Genomic DNA, 12,728 nt, shown 5'->3' on the forward strand with positions numbered 1-12,728 from the left:
TCTTTTCACTGACCTCATGCTCCTTTAACACGGTGACACACACACACACACACACACACACACATACAGAACGAGGGAGAGGAAGGCATCGGCTATAAAATCAAGGCTGTAAATATCACTGCTGTTTAGATTGCTTGGATCAACATGGCTCCGCCCCCTGTCTCTACAGTCCTGGGTGGTGTCCGTGGTCACTCTTCAAGGGCTGTGTACGTGCACTGCAATGCACACACACACACACACACACACACACACACACACACACACACACACACACACACACACACACACACACACACACACACACACACACACACACACACACACACACACACACAGCAGCGTGCCTGTCTGAAAGAGGGCTGTGTGGCCCCCAGTGGCAGGGCTGCGTCACAGTCCGGCGACCAATCATAACGCGGTGCTGGCTCAAATGTCCCCTGAAAGCACCGGAGACCGGCCAGAATTGGGCTCCTGTCTAGGCACATTAAATATTTTACAACATGGAAAAATCTGTGTGTTTTTGCCCTTTTCTTCTATCACCCCAGAGTTGGCCTTGGTATCCACTGTTTATTTTTTATTCTCCCCCCCTCCTCATTCAATCCCCCCCTTTCCCTTTCTTTTTCTTACATTCTCTGTATTTATTTTCGCCCTTCATTGACTGACACTTGCTCCTTGCTCAACCTTGCCTCGGCAATGCCACTTGCTGGTTGATTTAAGGAATGACAGGTGCTCACGTGCACATGCATTATAGCAAATGGCCGCTAGGTGGCAGCATTCAAAGAGTACCTTTATCCAGACATGGTGGTGGGGATAATTCACCCATAAGATACTGCAGCAGTCGTTAAGCATTAGCCTTATGGAAGGAATCAATGGTCTCGCTTGCTCTCTCTGTCTCTTTCACTCTCACACTCACTCTCACTCACTCTGTATCTTTCTGTATGTATATATATATATGTGTGTGTATGTGTATGTATGCATATGTACTTGCACTCTATACTTGTCCTGGGGACCCCTGGAGGCTGTTATCCAGGAGGACTACTTGTGATGTTGATAAGACACAATAATGTTTAATTCATTCAGATACTGTGGTAACGCTCTCTCACTTTTAATCATGTGCTTTGCAGCGCACCTCATTCACTCATCGCCTCTCTCTCTGTTTTGTAGAGCAAACGGGACCATCTGCTAATGAGTGTGAAGTGGTACTACCGCCAATCAGAGGTCCCCGACTCTGTGTACCAGCACCTGGTGCAGGATAGGAACAACGAGAACGGTAAGGCCAGCTGGTTTACATGCCCGCTAGAAAAAAACACACACACACACACACACACACACACACACACACACACACACACACACACACACACACACACACACACACACACACACACACACACATGCAGAGGCACAGACATGTAAACCACAGACTATTAGGGGTTATGAAAGGTAGCTGTGCACTGTATTTCAAATGGTAGACTGTACACTAATTGTCACAGGCTACAGAGTGCTTTGGCTTCCCAGAGTGCTTTGCTGTTCCCTGTCTCAGGCAATGCGTCACTTCTGGCCAAACTGCTGCCAACACTGAGTGCTAATAACCTGAAGCGGCACACAGGCTGAACATTTATCTCAACACACTCACCATTCACACATGCACTGTCTAAAATAACTAAAACCTTGTAGTTCCTGAAAATGACGACCCTGTTCCAACGATCAGTTTCATTGTCTGGTGTTGTCCTCGCTGAAACAACCTCAGTCCCACTTACAAATTAAATATTCTCGCTGATTGAGTGTGACTTATTTTATGTGTTTATATTTTGATCAGAGGTAGTCAAATCTGGGTGAACGGGGCTTTAACTTTCTCTTGCTTCATATTTGTTTTGACGATTCTTGTTGCTGCAGGCAATGTTTTGTAAGCACTTAATTGGCAAGCACATAATCGTCCAGCAGTAGTAAAGTGTTTAAAAGTGTCTTCAAAAATATGTTTCAATTCAACACCGTGGAGACTGGCCTCTGTATAAATGCTGTAAAAAAAACAAAAAAAACTGATAACTTCACATGTAGTGAGTGAGCCTTAGAATCATATTTTATAAAACGGGGGGCCTAAATCAAGCGATCTGATTGGTTCCCAACCATTGTATATTGAGCGACACACAGCTATGACGCCCGTTCAGTTTACAGAGTCCAGTATCACTCCGCGCCTAACTTGAACTGTTGTTTATTTATATATAAAAGCGATAGCATAGTTCACTGAAGCCTAAAAAAAGCCTGTAAAGCAATAGGCACACGGTCGCCGGCAATTTAGCCTTCTAAATTGCTAAATTGCCGGCGAACCAAGCTACCGTCTCTAGCCTTCTCTCTGAAGGACGCTACAGTGTGTTGCATAGCAACCGCCGTACACTTTGCCGGCAGCCAGGAGGGACTACTTTTCTGTATTCGTTAAAGAAAATGCTTTTCCGACTTTCTCGCTTTTTCAAAATTGAGGGTGTCTATGACTTTAATTTCGCCATATTTACGTAACCGTTTTATAAAAGCAATAGATCACTTCAGTCAGTGATATACGGTCATTATACCACAGTGAAGGGGGTCGCCGCCCCTCCGCTGCGCGTCGGGACGGACAACGCCCCTTAACTGTGGTATAATGAGCGTATACCACAGCCTGTCGTGATCTATTGCTTAAATATATCATATTCACCTTCACTTGGCTTTCAACAAACAGTGATACTGAGAGTAAACATACTATCCCACACACTCAGCCTGGATAAATAATGCAAGCGGTGCAGGCTAGCCGAGCTTGTTCGGCAGCCGACCTGTCCATTGAGCGTTAACTTGGATCTATTAGTATTGATGTCACGAGGCTGCAGCGCAGCGCCACGCCACCGGTCGGCTCGTTTGTCAAGTGAATTCCCTGGGTCAGACCGGGGGCTGGTGATGGGCTCTGACCCATGTGAGGTTCATTTCACTGCAGAATGGGGCCATTATATCCTTGCTTCATAGGACTAGACCTTATTGCTTTTATTGAATTATGTGGTTTAATATCGACCTCCACGGAGGCACTTTGCTGCTTTGATCACACACTCGTGTGTGTGTGTGTGTGTGTGTGTGTGTGTGTGTGTGTGTGTGTGTGTGTGTGTGTGTGTGTGTGTGTGTGTGTGTGTGTGTGTGTGTGTGTGTGTGTGTGTGTGTGTGTGTGTGTGTGTGTGTGTTAGGGAGTAGATGACCTCTCCTGTTAAGGTGTAACACTGGACTGTTTTGTTCTATCACTCTAGACTCTGGTCGGGAGCTGGTCATCACCGATCCAGTTGTCAAGAGTCGAGAACTCTTTATCTCAGACTATGTGGACACATACCACGCTGCTGCACTCAGGTAAACAACAACACTCAACCAACACAAACAAACCAGACGAGCAAAGGCTGCAAGCTTCATGTTCACAGCCTTGAGCCAAACAATAAAGCACTGAAACCGCAAATGATGGGCTTTAGCCTCCCCTGTCGTCGTCCTCCTCCTCCTCCTCCTCACAGAAAATATGATAGCAATCACACTGTAACCCTCTCGTATCCAGGAAAAAAAGACAGCCATGATTGTCTCGGCCTGAAAACATATTCTGCTTTTCCCTCCTTTCTTTTCTTCATTTCATCCGTTCCTGGCTCACGTAAACCCACACCCCTCCCACACGCACACACACACACTCACACTCACAACTCATCTTCTTTCATAACCCACCTCTCCCTTCCCATTTCTGTCTTTTAACCAAAACCATGTGTGCTGCTCCACAGGCCACGTGCTGCTCCACAGATCCCCCACACCAACCTCACACCACACACATTGATTTCAGGGCAAATTAGCCGCAACTTCTCCAGCACAGAGCACCCTTTGATTTGACTCATTCTCAAGCTCCCCCACCCCCTTCCCCCTCGACGACCCGATTAAACGGGAGGTAATTCTAGCAGGATGCTGTCATGCAGCAGCTCCGCTTTCCCCCCCTTGCTCCACACCTCCTGGTCCTCCCCAGCCACCCTTTCATCCTGGGAGGTGCAGGGAGAGCTGAAGCCTGGCTGTGGAGCCACAGACCGCCGTGTGATGCCTATTATTTTTGATATGCCCAGACACACCATGAAACAAACAAGAGATATGCTCAGGTTCTGTCTCGAGTCCTAGTAGTCCTTTTATTTTATTTTATTTTTATACAATTGCATTTTTAAGCTTGCATGCACGAATGTCTAGACCAGGGGTTCCTAATAATGTCCTGATACAGAAGATCACAAGCCACTTTGGGTCCTGGATCGTCACAGCTCCATCAGGCAAAATAAGGCTGACAGGTTCAGCTGGTGCTACCCCCCACAGTAGTGTATCCCACAGGCGGTGGCAGACACCAGAATACCTGCTGCATGATTTGTCACCTCCAATGCACAGGCAGCCATCATAATCAGATTGCTCAGGCTGCTGCTGCTTTTGCTGTCGTATATGTATACGTATGTGTATTACTTGGTAGACTTGTTTTGGTTTTGCAATAAAATGGGTTGGTTATTATTAGCATAATCATAATTCAAGGGAACGGTCTGTGCTTGTTTGTCTTCTAGGGGAAAATGCAACATTGCCCATTTCTCTGATATATTTGCTGCACGGGAGTTCAAAGCCCGCATGGACTCCTTCTTCTATATCCTTGGATATAACCCAGAGACCAGGTGAGCTGCTACCCCTTCTATTTAAATTATGTTTTTTTTCTAACCCTAAAATCTTGGTGTACAGAGATGAGTCAGTCTAATTTTTTCCTTCTTCTCACAAACTTAACAGGGAACAAAAAACAACCAATAAGTACAACTAACTCCTGCTCTATCCTCCGTCCCCTAGACAGAGAATATTTAGTTTGAGTATTTTCTGTTTAATTGGAAAATCATTAGACATTGAATAAAACTGGTCATCGTGGACATTTCACCCCTTTGTTATTCAGAATTATGCAAGGTTGCTGGCTGTAGTGCAGTGAGGGTCAGTTCATAAAGTTCAGAAAGTATAGCATTTGGGTGCCCTTTCAATCTACTTGAAGACTGTTTTAACATGCCATTTACTCTTTTGCCTTTTATGTTTTAATCCATGATTTTATTTGTGTTTTGGTATTTTATTCACACAAGCTTTAACCTAATTAATATTTCTAAGGTTTGATGTGCAGTAATTTTTTTAATGTGATATTAAAATAATGTCATATCTATTTCAATCACGGATGGCACTTTCCAGTTTGCATTGTGTGTGCATTTTCATTAGCTTGAGCAAAGTAAATGTGTGCTTGTAAATAACAAATAAATAACGCTTTGTATTATTTTTTCTCTAGAGAGAGAATATTTAGTGGCATATATCAACATTGCAAGTGCACCACTGCTGTGCAAGCGGCGAGAGTCCTTGTTTACATTAATCGCAGACCGGCTAGCCCCTCCCCTCCCACTCCTCCTCTCGTTTGGTATGCTGAGCGGTGTGTCTGCCGCCCTGCAATTTCAGCCTTGTTTATTATGGCGCAGACATATGAGGAGAGATGAATTCCGTATCCCGATTGTATGTGTGTCTGGCTGTCTGTGCGTGTAGGGTCGTAGCACATGCTCAGTTGTGTCTAAAAAAGAAAAGAAGCTAGGTGGCTACGCTGTGCGTGTAGGCTGAGGTCACAGCCCAAGCTCAGTGGATGCCTCTCCGGAGCGAATGCGTGGTTCTCCATTTTGAGCACCTAGAAATAGGTGGCAGAGGGAGTTTATAGCAACGCGCGTTTTGCATAAAGTGTCAACGTCCAACCTTAGAGCTTGATGTCAGTCATGGACGATTTGTTCAGTCCAAGGAGGTAGGTTCGCGATCCTATTCTCCTGCTCAGACATATTGGTGCGCGAGTGTTCACTCGACTCATTTGTGCTTCGCATATGTCTGAATAAATAAACGGACATAGTTTGGATACGTGTATCGATAAACCACACTGTTGCTATATAAGTATTTGTCAGAAAGAAAGAAAGCGGCGATTTCCTCGTTCTTTCCTATGCATTGAGCGCTGAGCATATCACTCCAGTGTGTACCGTTGTTATTGTAAAGCCAGCCGTGCGTTATTTATCCATAAAAGTGCAGCTGCATTCGAGTCTGAAATGCGTCTCCATATAACTTCTCGACATTTTAAACGGATATTCTTATGACGAGAAGCTACAACAACCTATCTGTCTCCATTTTGCAGTAGCCTCGGCGCTCTTGTTTACAATTGAGATGACATGGCGTATGAAGAAAGCGCGGCTTTGTGCATCCTCAGACGAGAACAAATGAATTATTCATATTTTTATTATAACGTCTATTTTAAAGACGATTCGTATAACAGTCACGTGTGATTACCTCCTAGCTAAGAGTCGGGTCTGTTTGTGAGTGTGCGCTACAATTATGTCAGTGTGCCACAGACTCTAACAATGATTGGATGAGTTTGATGGAAGGGGCGGGTCTATCCTTGATTGCACAGGAGAAAGTTTAGCAGATACTTGCGCTTTTGTTTGGGTTTAATCATTTAGCATACCGGCACGTGTTGTTTTTTCTAAGAGTAAATAGTAAAACTAATATTTAATATACGCGTTTATATGCGTCCAATATTAATTGTTTGACGTATCCGAAAGTTGTAAACTCTGCTACATATGAAGAGTATAGGCCTATATCTTGAATGGGTTCTACTATATTTTAACAGCAACTCCCTAAGATAAATACTATAAACAATGTTTGCTGTACATATCATCTTTAGTCTTCCATGGTATTGAGTTTATGGGTTTAAGTAGTTTTTTCCCCAAGGCAATTCAGCCCATTTTGACTTGACGGCTTTCATCAACAAGGCTTGTTTTTGGTAAACTGGTGTAATTTTCCCTGAAGTCTGTATTTCGCTGCTCCTCTTGTGAACTGCTATAGCGTTGGGTCCGCCTGTTGACAGTTATCTCTCAGATGGTGTTCTGCGTGTCCTCGTTTCTCAACCCTTCGACCTCCTGCCAAACACACAAGTGACTTGGCTCACAGCGTACCCCAACAAACACATCTCCAAAGACTTTCTAACATAAAGGGATAGAGTCGAGCAGTTTATTCAGGCTTTAGTTGAATACACATAAGAAATACAAATTAGTCTTGTTTTTTGTTGTTTCTTGTTAGTGAAGCTGGGGTATGCATAATGGTATTGTATTTTCTACCATTTATGATGCTCATTTGATGACTTTAGTCACATATTAACCATCACAATTATTCTTATTTATATGTTTAGGGGTCCTACGGAATCCTGCCATTTCCACAAGGAAATATGCATGAAACTTTGTAAACATTCTCCATCCTTCAGGATGAACAACTATCTCACTGCAACCCATGTGGTCAGACCACAACTTGACCATAACACCCACACATCTAAAGCCCTAGTTCATGAAAGCTTCAAACTTGGCACACATGTAACAGGTGACTGGGGGACTGTATGGTGAATGATGATGCATGCATCTGCTCATGTTCACCAAAACATGAGCCATGAGTAGAAATGCTAGGATTATGAACTTTTTTTTTTGGTATTTGTCCATTCATGCTTTTGGATGTTGGACTACCTTATTTGTACAGCCATGTGACCAACAGGATAACCTTATTATTACGTGGGGCAGCTTTCCTAGAACCCCTTCCATGAGTAGCATTTACACAAAATCCAATTAGTATGTGTATGTGTATGCAGTGACACGACCACATGATTTTGCCAGTGTAATGACTATCACAGCCCACTATGCATGAACAAACTGCTTCGTAAGAAAGGAATATAACCCAGCAGCAACAGACTTGTACATGCACAGAAGGTCTTAGACTCCTGTACCAAAACAAGCTATTCAGTCCACACTACCTGATTCATTGTAAACCATTCTGGAGGTGTCTCAGCAGCAGAATTACTGCAGTAAATATAAATATTCCCTGGCAGACTGGGATCATTTGTTAGATGCTATCAATGTCTTGTGTCCCTGCATCTGCTGTGAGTATCTACCGCGAGTAAGTTAAGAGCTGTCTTCTCACTAATATGTCCAAGTGCAGGGTAGAAGGCTAATGTTTTTGGGAGGCATGTCAAATGTGTCCAGCAAAGCCTGTGTTTTTAAAGACCGTAAAGTTACCGGAGGGACAGGGGCTCTAAGGTTTCAGCCAAGTCCCCCCCCTCGGCCAACTGCCATGATGGAGTGAGAGCTACTAGGGGTGCAAATCATGCTGACAGATTCTGGGCCGCCCTGTGCTCAGCTGTATGAAAGTCGGGCTGTTACCTAGGCAACAGGAGGGGAAAGGCTTTTCAAAAGGAACATCTTGTCATTTTCTTTAATCCATTGCAGCTGGAGATTCAGAACACTATTATTAAATTGCAGTTGCCATGGCTACTAACATTTGCACCGGCAGTCGTATTTCAGAGGCTTTCTCCCTTCCTCCCTGCATAGCCCCAGCCAGCCCCCTCACCGCCAGTTAGGGGAATTCTTGTTTTATTGCTCCTAGTCTGGGCCATTGAAATGTACCCTGACCATTTTATCCCACATGCACGTTCTCCCTTTTGTTTCTTGGTATCAAATTATAAAATGGAAGGGAGTGTGAGTTTCTCACACACGTTGCTACCTTTTAGACAAAGAAACCTTGATAAGATGCATAATTTTCTATTCATCATGGTCTCTGACGTCCAACCCAATTATAATGCTTTGTTATATTATGGTTTTGCTGGGTAAACAGACACACGCGATATAGTAACTTGGTGTTAAGTATCGTTCTTATATTTATTCACATGTTCTTTTTTCAGACGACTGAACAGCACTCAAGGGGAAATAAGAGTGGGCCCCAGTCATCAAGTAAGTCCCATTTTTACATTGGACTCTGCAGCTTTCGTCTCACAATTGCACTTTCCACAATTGTCGTCTCGCAATTGCACACGTGTTGCTCTTTTTTATAGGATTTGTAGTGTTTTTTTGATGATCTAGCTCTATTGCCATTTTAAAGTGAGATCATGGAAAGCGATTGGGCAGTTGATCAGGGATCAAGACTAACATTTGTGCCACTAACTTAGTTGTCGCACCCCTTTTTAGTTGCTTTGTCGAAGTATTGGTCTTTTTTTTTTTTTTTTTTAATTGCATAGGTGATCTTTTTCTTTTTTTACGGGCAGAGCCTCGAAATATCTTTCCTCACAAACCAACTCTTCGTGTTCCTCCACCTATAAAAAATAAATGTTATGAACAGTATACAAAGCACCTTTTTAGCTATGTTTCCTTACTGGAACTTACATTTTTAGTTTAGTTAATTACATTCATTTGTCAGGGACCATAAACAAAAACATAAATCTAGCAAAATGACTTTTGTTGTAATTCGTAATACTAGCCAATTTCCAGCTGAAGTCCCTGCAGATGGATAGTAGGGTGTGTTTCAAATGGGAGCATTCAACAGTGTTGCATACAGCCGTTCTATAACTTCCAGCACTGCTCAAAACCTTCATTGGTAGCCATCACATAACAGAAGATACCTAAAATCAAATCTTCCGACGTGCGTTCTTTCTGCTACGGTACACGTTGAGGCGCTCCGTGGCTTGTCCGGTGTGTGACCCTCTTTAAAACCTAGAACCTGCCGTAACCAAGTCGTACTCTGTACACACGAGTCAATCACGACTCGTGATTGACTCGTGATACTGTAGTATCAAATAAAACACGTGTTTTAACCAAATGAACCGATTCGGAATTTAAATGGGAAATACGAACAAAGTCAACTTATATCTGCTCTGTGGCGGCCATGGTTTGAAATATTGCATGTTGGCACTGAGAGAGATCAAAGAAGCCTTTTTGGCCAATCAAAGAAGCTTGTTTTGGCGGCTGTTTATGGCATATATTCAGTGTCATCCGCTGCCATTGCATTGTTGTCATGACCTGTCAAGGCAGTTACCCATCAAGCAAAGTTATTTATCCGGTAAGTAAGGTAGACCTTATCATACTTGTTTGTGTATGTTGTTTTGATGTCATTTTCTATGATATCAAATGCCAACTAGCTACTGATAGTTTCAGAAAGAAAATGCTATCGTTGAATAGGTTAATGACTTGATAATGCTTGGCTACATTTTTTTGTGAAGTAGTGTGACGTGTATGAAGTATGTTTTGTCTCGGTATGGTTCAAATAAATTATCAAAATGCATTGTAAAGACACCGAAATTCATGCTCTAAAGAGATGGCTACAGAACACAGTAATACACTATGTTTATTCATATATTTTGCACTGAGGATAGTGAGTTATACAAGAAGGCTGCAACACATGAGAACATGCACTCACTGTGGGATAGCTTGATGGCTGGCCAAATTGTTCTCCACAGTCGTGGTTGAACCTTATGTGGATTCGAAAATCTCTGCTCAGACAGTGTGATGGGGAAATTACCCCGACTTTTTAACCACCGGAAGCCTGCTGGGACATCCGGTGGTGTGGGGTCACCATTTCTGCTGTCATCGTGGCTCCCAACTTGGCCCAGCCCCATACCAATAATTTCTCCTCAGAGCATAAATACACATACAGGGAATTTTGTTCATGAATTCACATTATTTGACACACGGTTTGTAACGGTAAAAAGGTTACATGAGTCTTAAATTGTGATTCGTAGAATAGCATTTGTGCACTTGCAATGATGAATTTGAGAAAGTGTAGCATTGTGTTTGATGGAGCTCTGTGAAAGGCAGATGACAAGTGACTGAAAGCTGATATTTTCTTGAGGCCTGCGTGCTATTTGCGGTGTGACACCATCTGTCCCTCTCCTTCCTTGGGTCTAATTAGGCCAAGCTCCCGGAGCTGCAGCCCTTCCCCTCTCCCGGCGGCCAGGCTGTGACCGAGAATGAGGAGCTGGTCTGGATGCCGGGGGTCAACGACTGTGACCTTCTCATGTACCTCAGAGCCGCAAGGTAAAGCAGGAGAGACTTCAGTGGATTAATTAAAGTATCTGTAAACTCCAGCTGAAGAAATTATCTTCTCTATACATTTAAAGCAATATTTCCGATTTGGTTGATTTATTGTTTGTCTTATAATGCAAATCCAAATATCAATATAATACAATGACCAAAAAACATGGTAATATTTTCATATTCACAATATACCCTTATTGTAAAATATGATGTGGTTCCATTGAAATGATTACTGGTAACAATATAATCTGGGTTAATGTGCATATTGTAGTTCTTGTAGATTTTGATATTGAGGGTTCCTCTGTATCTACAGGAGCATGGCTGCCTTTGCAGGAATGTGCGACGGAGGCTCAACAGAAGACGGGTGTCTGGCAGCGTCTCGAGATGACACTACACTTAATGCACTTAACACTGTGAGTTTCAACACGGCAAGACACCATGTCAACACCAACCATGTCCTTTCTGCAGTAGCAGTTGGTGTTTAGATCAGACTGTTTTGAAGGATTCCAAAGGTGCTGAGAGTATCCATGCTTTTTAATCCAACCAACTGCTTGATCAGCTGATCACAGTTGTTACATGCTCCTTCTGTAGTCTGTGGTGTACTGGTATAAAACCAGCTTTCTCCTTAAATAATAGTCTGAACTGGTGGTTCCCTTCCAAGAGTTGCACCTTACTGCACTGTTGTGTAAGAAACCTATCCTACAGTTCAGTTCACCTGACCCCGCCTGAATGCATTATGTGCGGGGGCAACATTGAAAATGTATGCAAAGGAATCAAGTGTGCGAACGATTGGAATCATCATAAACAGGGAATTTATATTCTGACTCTATGAAATAGAGAATTAACATAACGGAGCAGGTCGTGGTTTTGCGACCTTCCCTTTCCTCATTTGCAATTCCGATGAAACACTTCTCGTTTACGTGCCAGTGGCTGCCTCTCCGCATGTTCTCCTCGATGGGACTGGACACGTGTCTTATAGACACACGCAGATTGTCTTTGTCTCCCTGTTGTTTATGATCGCTTTGCCTCTCAGATTTTTACGTGCAGTCTCGGCTCCTGATGCAGACTTTCAGTGAAAGACAAAGTAAAGTTTTTCTTTAATCCTTCAATTGAGAATAAATTGCGTTCAAATTCACAGGGGGATCCTCAAGCTGTTAGTAGCAGTAGTTCAAAATGATTTCCTTCCTTTTAGAAAAAAAAACAGAATAGATCAAAAATATTAACAGACGCTTTATTAAATTCATGTTGATATTGCGGACACTGTGGTTTTGATAATGCTGACACGGTGAGATTGATATTCCAGTCGTTATTTGATGTTATGAACTACTATCTATTGCATTACATGGACTGTTTGAAATACGAGGCACTGATGATGGGGCCCTTATTAGGTGAGTGCTGCTAGGCAGCGCTCGACCATTGTTATTCCTAGACTTTATTAGGTGAGTGCTGCTCAGCCAGCACTCAACTCTTGTTATTCTCTGGGTTTATTTTTTCTTTCTTTATTATTCTCTACAAACTTTCTCCTCCAATGATTTTTCACCCACTCCATCCCAATTTTAAAATGTTGGAATCGTGCGCTATTGTTCACATTTTTTTATATTGTATACTTCTGAAAATATTTTGTTATGTTTCTCGTATATATAGAAGCCAAGTATAAGCCAAATCATTCTGTGACCTAAACTAAAGAACTAGATATGAACGAAAATCCTTGATAATAGGATTTTCCCTAGTTACAATTTCCCTAGTTACTCAACAAATAATCTTAACTTTTGTTATTATTGTCATGCTAATTGTCATACAAATACTACCGCATATCATACTAATACTGTA

The 12,728-nt window shown here is 42.6% G+C and overlaps 1 protein-coding gene across 4 annotated transcripts in view; it reads left to right on the forward strand.

Moving 5' to 3' along the window:
* Window positions 1-12,728, forward strand: part of LOC311359296 (arginine-glutamic acid dipeptide repeats protein-like) — a 129,918-nt gene that overhangs the window by 91,843 nt on the left and 25,347 nt on the right. For 3 of the 4 annotated variants that reach the window (XM_084479293.1, XM_084479295.1, XM_084479294.1), the window contains 6 exons: window positions 1,162-1,267; window positions 3,261-3,357; window positions 4,572-4,676; window positions 8,774-8,822; window positions 10,774-10,898; window positions 11,212-11,311. In XM_084479293.1, coding sequence (XP_084335419.1) covers window positions 1,162-1,267; window positions 3,261-3,357; window positions 4,572-4,676; window positions 8,774-8,822; window positions 10,774-10,898; window positions 11,212-11,311 — 582 coding nt within the window. Of the gene's footprint in view, window positions 1-1,161; window positions 1,268-3,260; window positions 3,358-4,571; window positions 4,677-5,752; window positions 5,813-8,773; window positions 8,823-10,773; window positions 10,899-11,211; window positions 11,312-12,728 lie in introns of those variants that run through there. The other variant, XM_084479296.1, reaches the window with a different exon arrangement.

This window comes from Micromesistius poutassou, assembly GCF_964030765.1.
Source record: "Micromesistius poutassou genome assembly, chromosome: 15".
Classification (NCBI taxonomy): domain Eukaryota; kingdom Metazoa; phylum Chordata; class Actinopteri; order Gadiformes; family Gadidae; genus Micromesistius; species Micromesistius poutassou.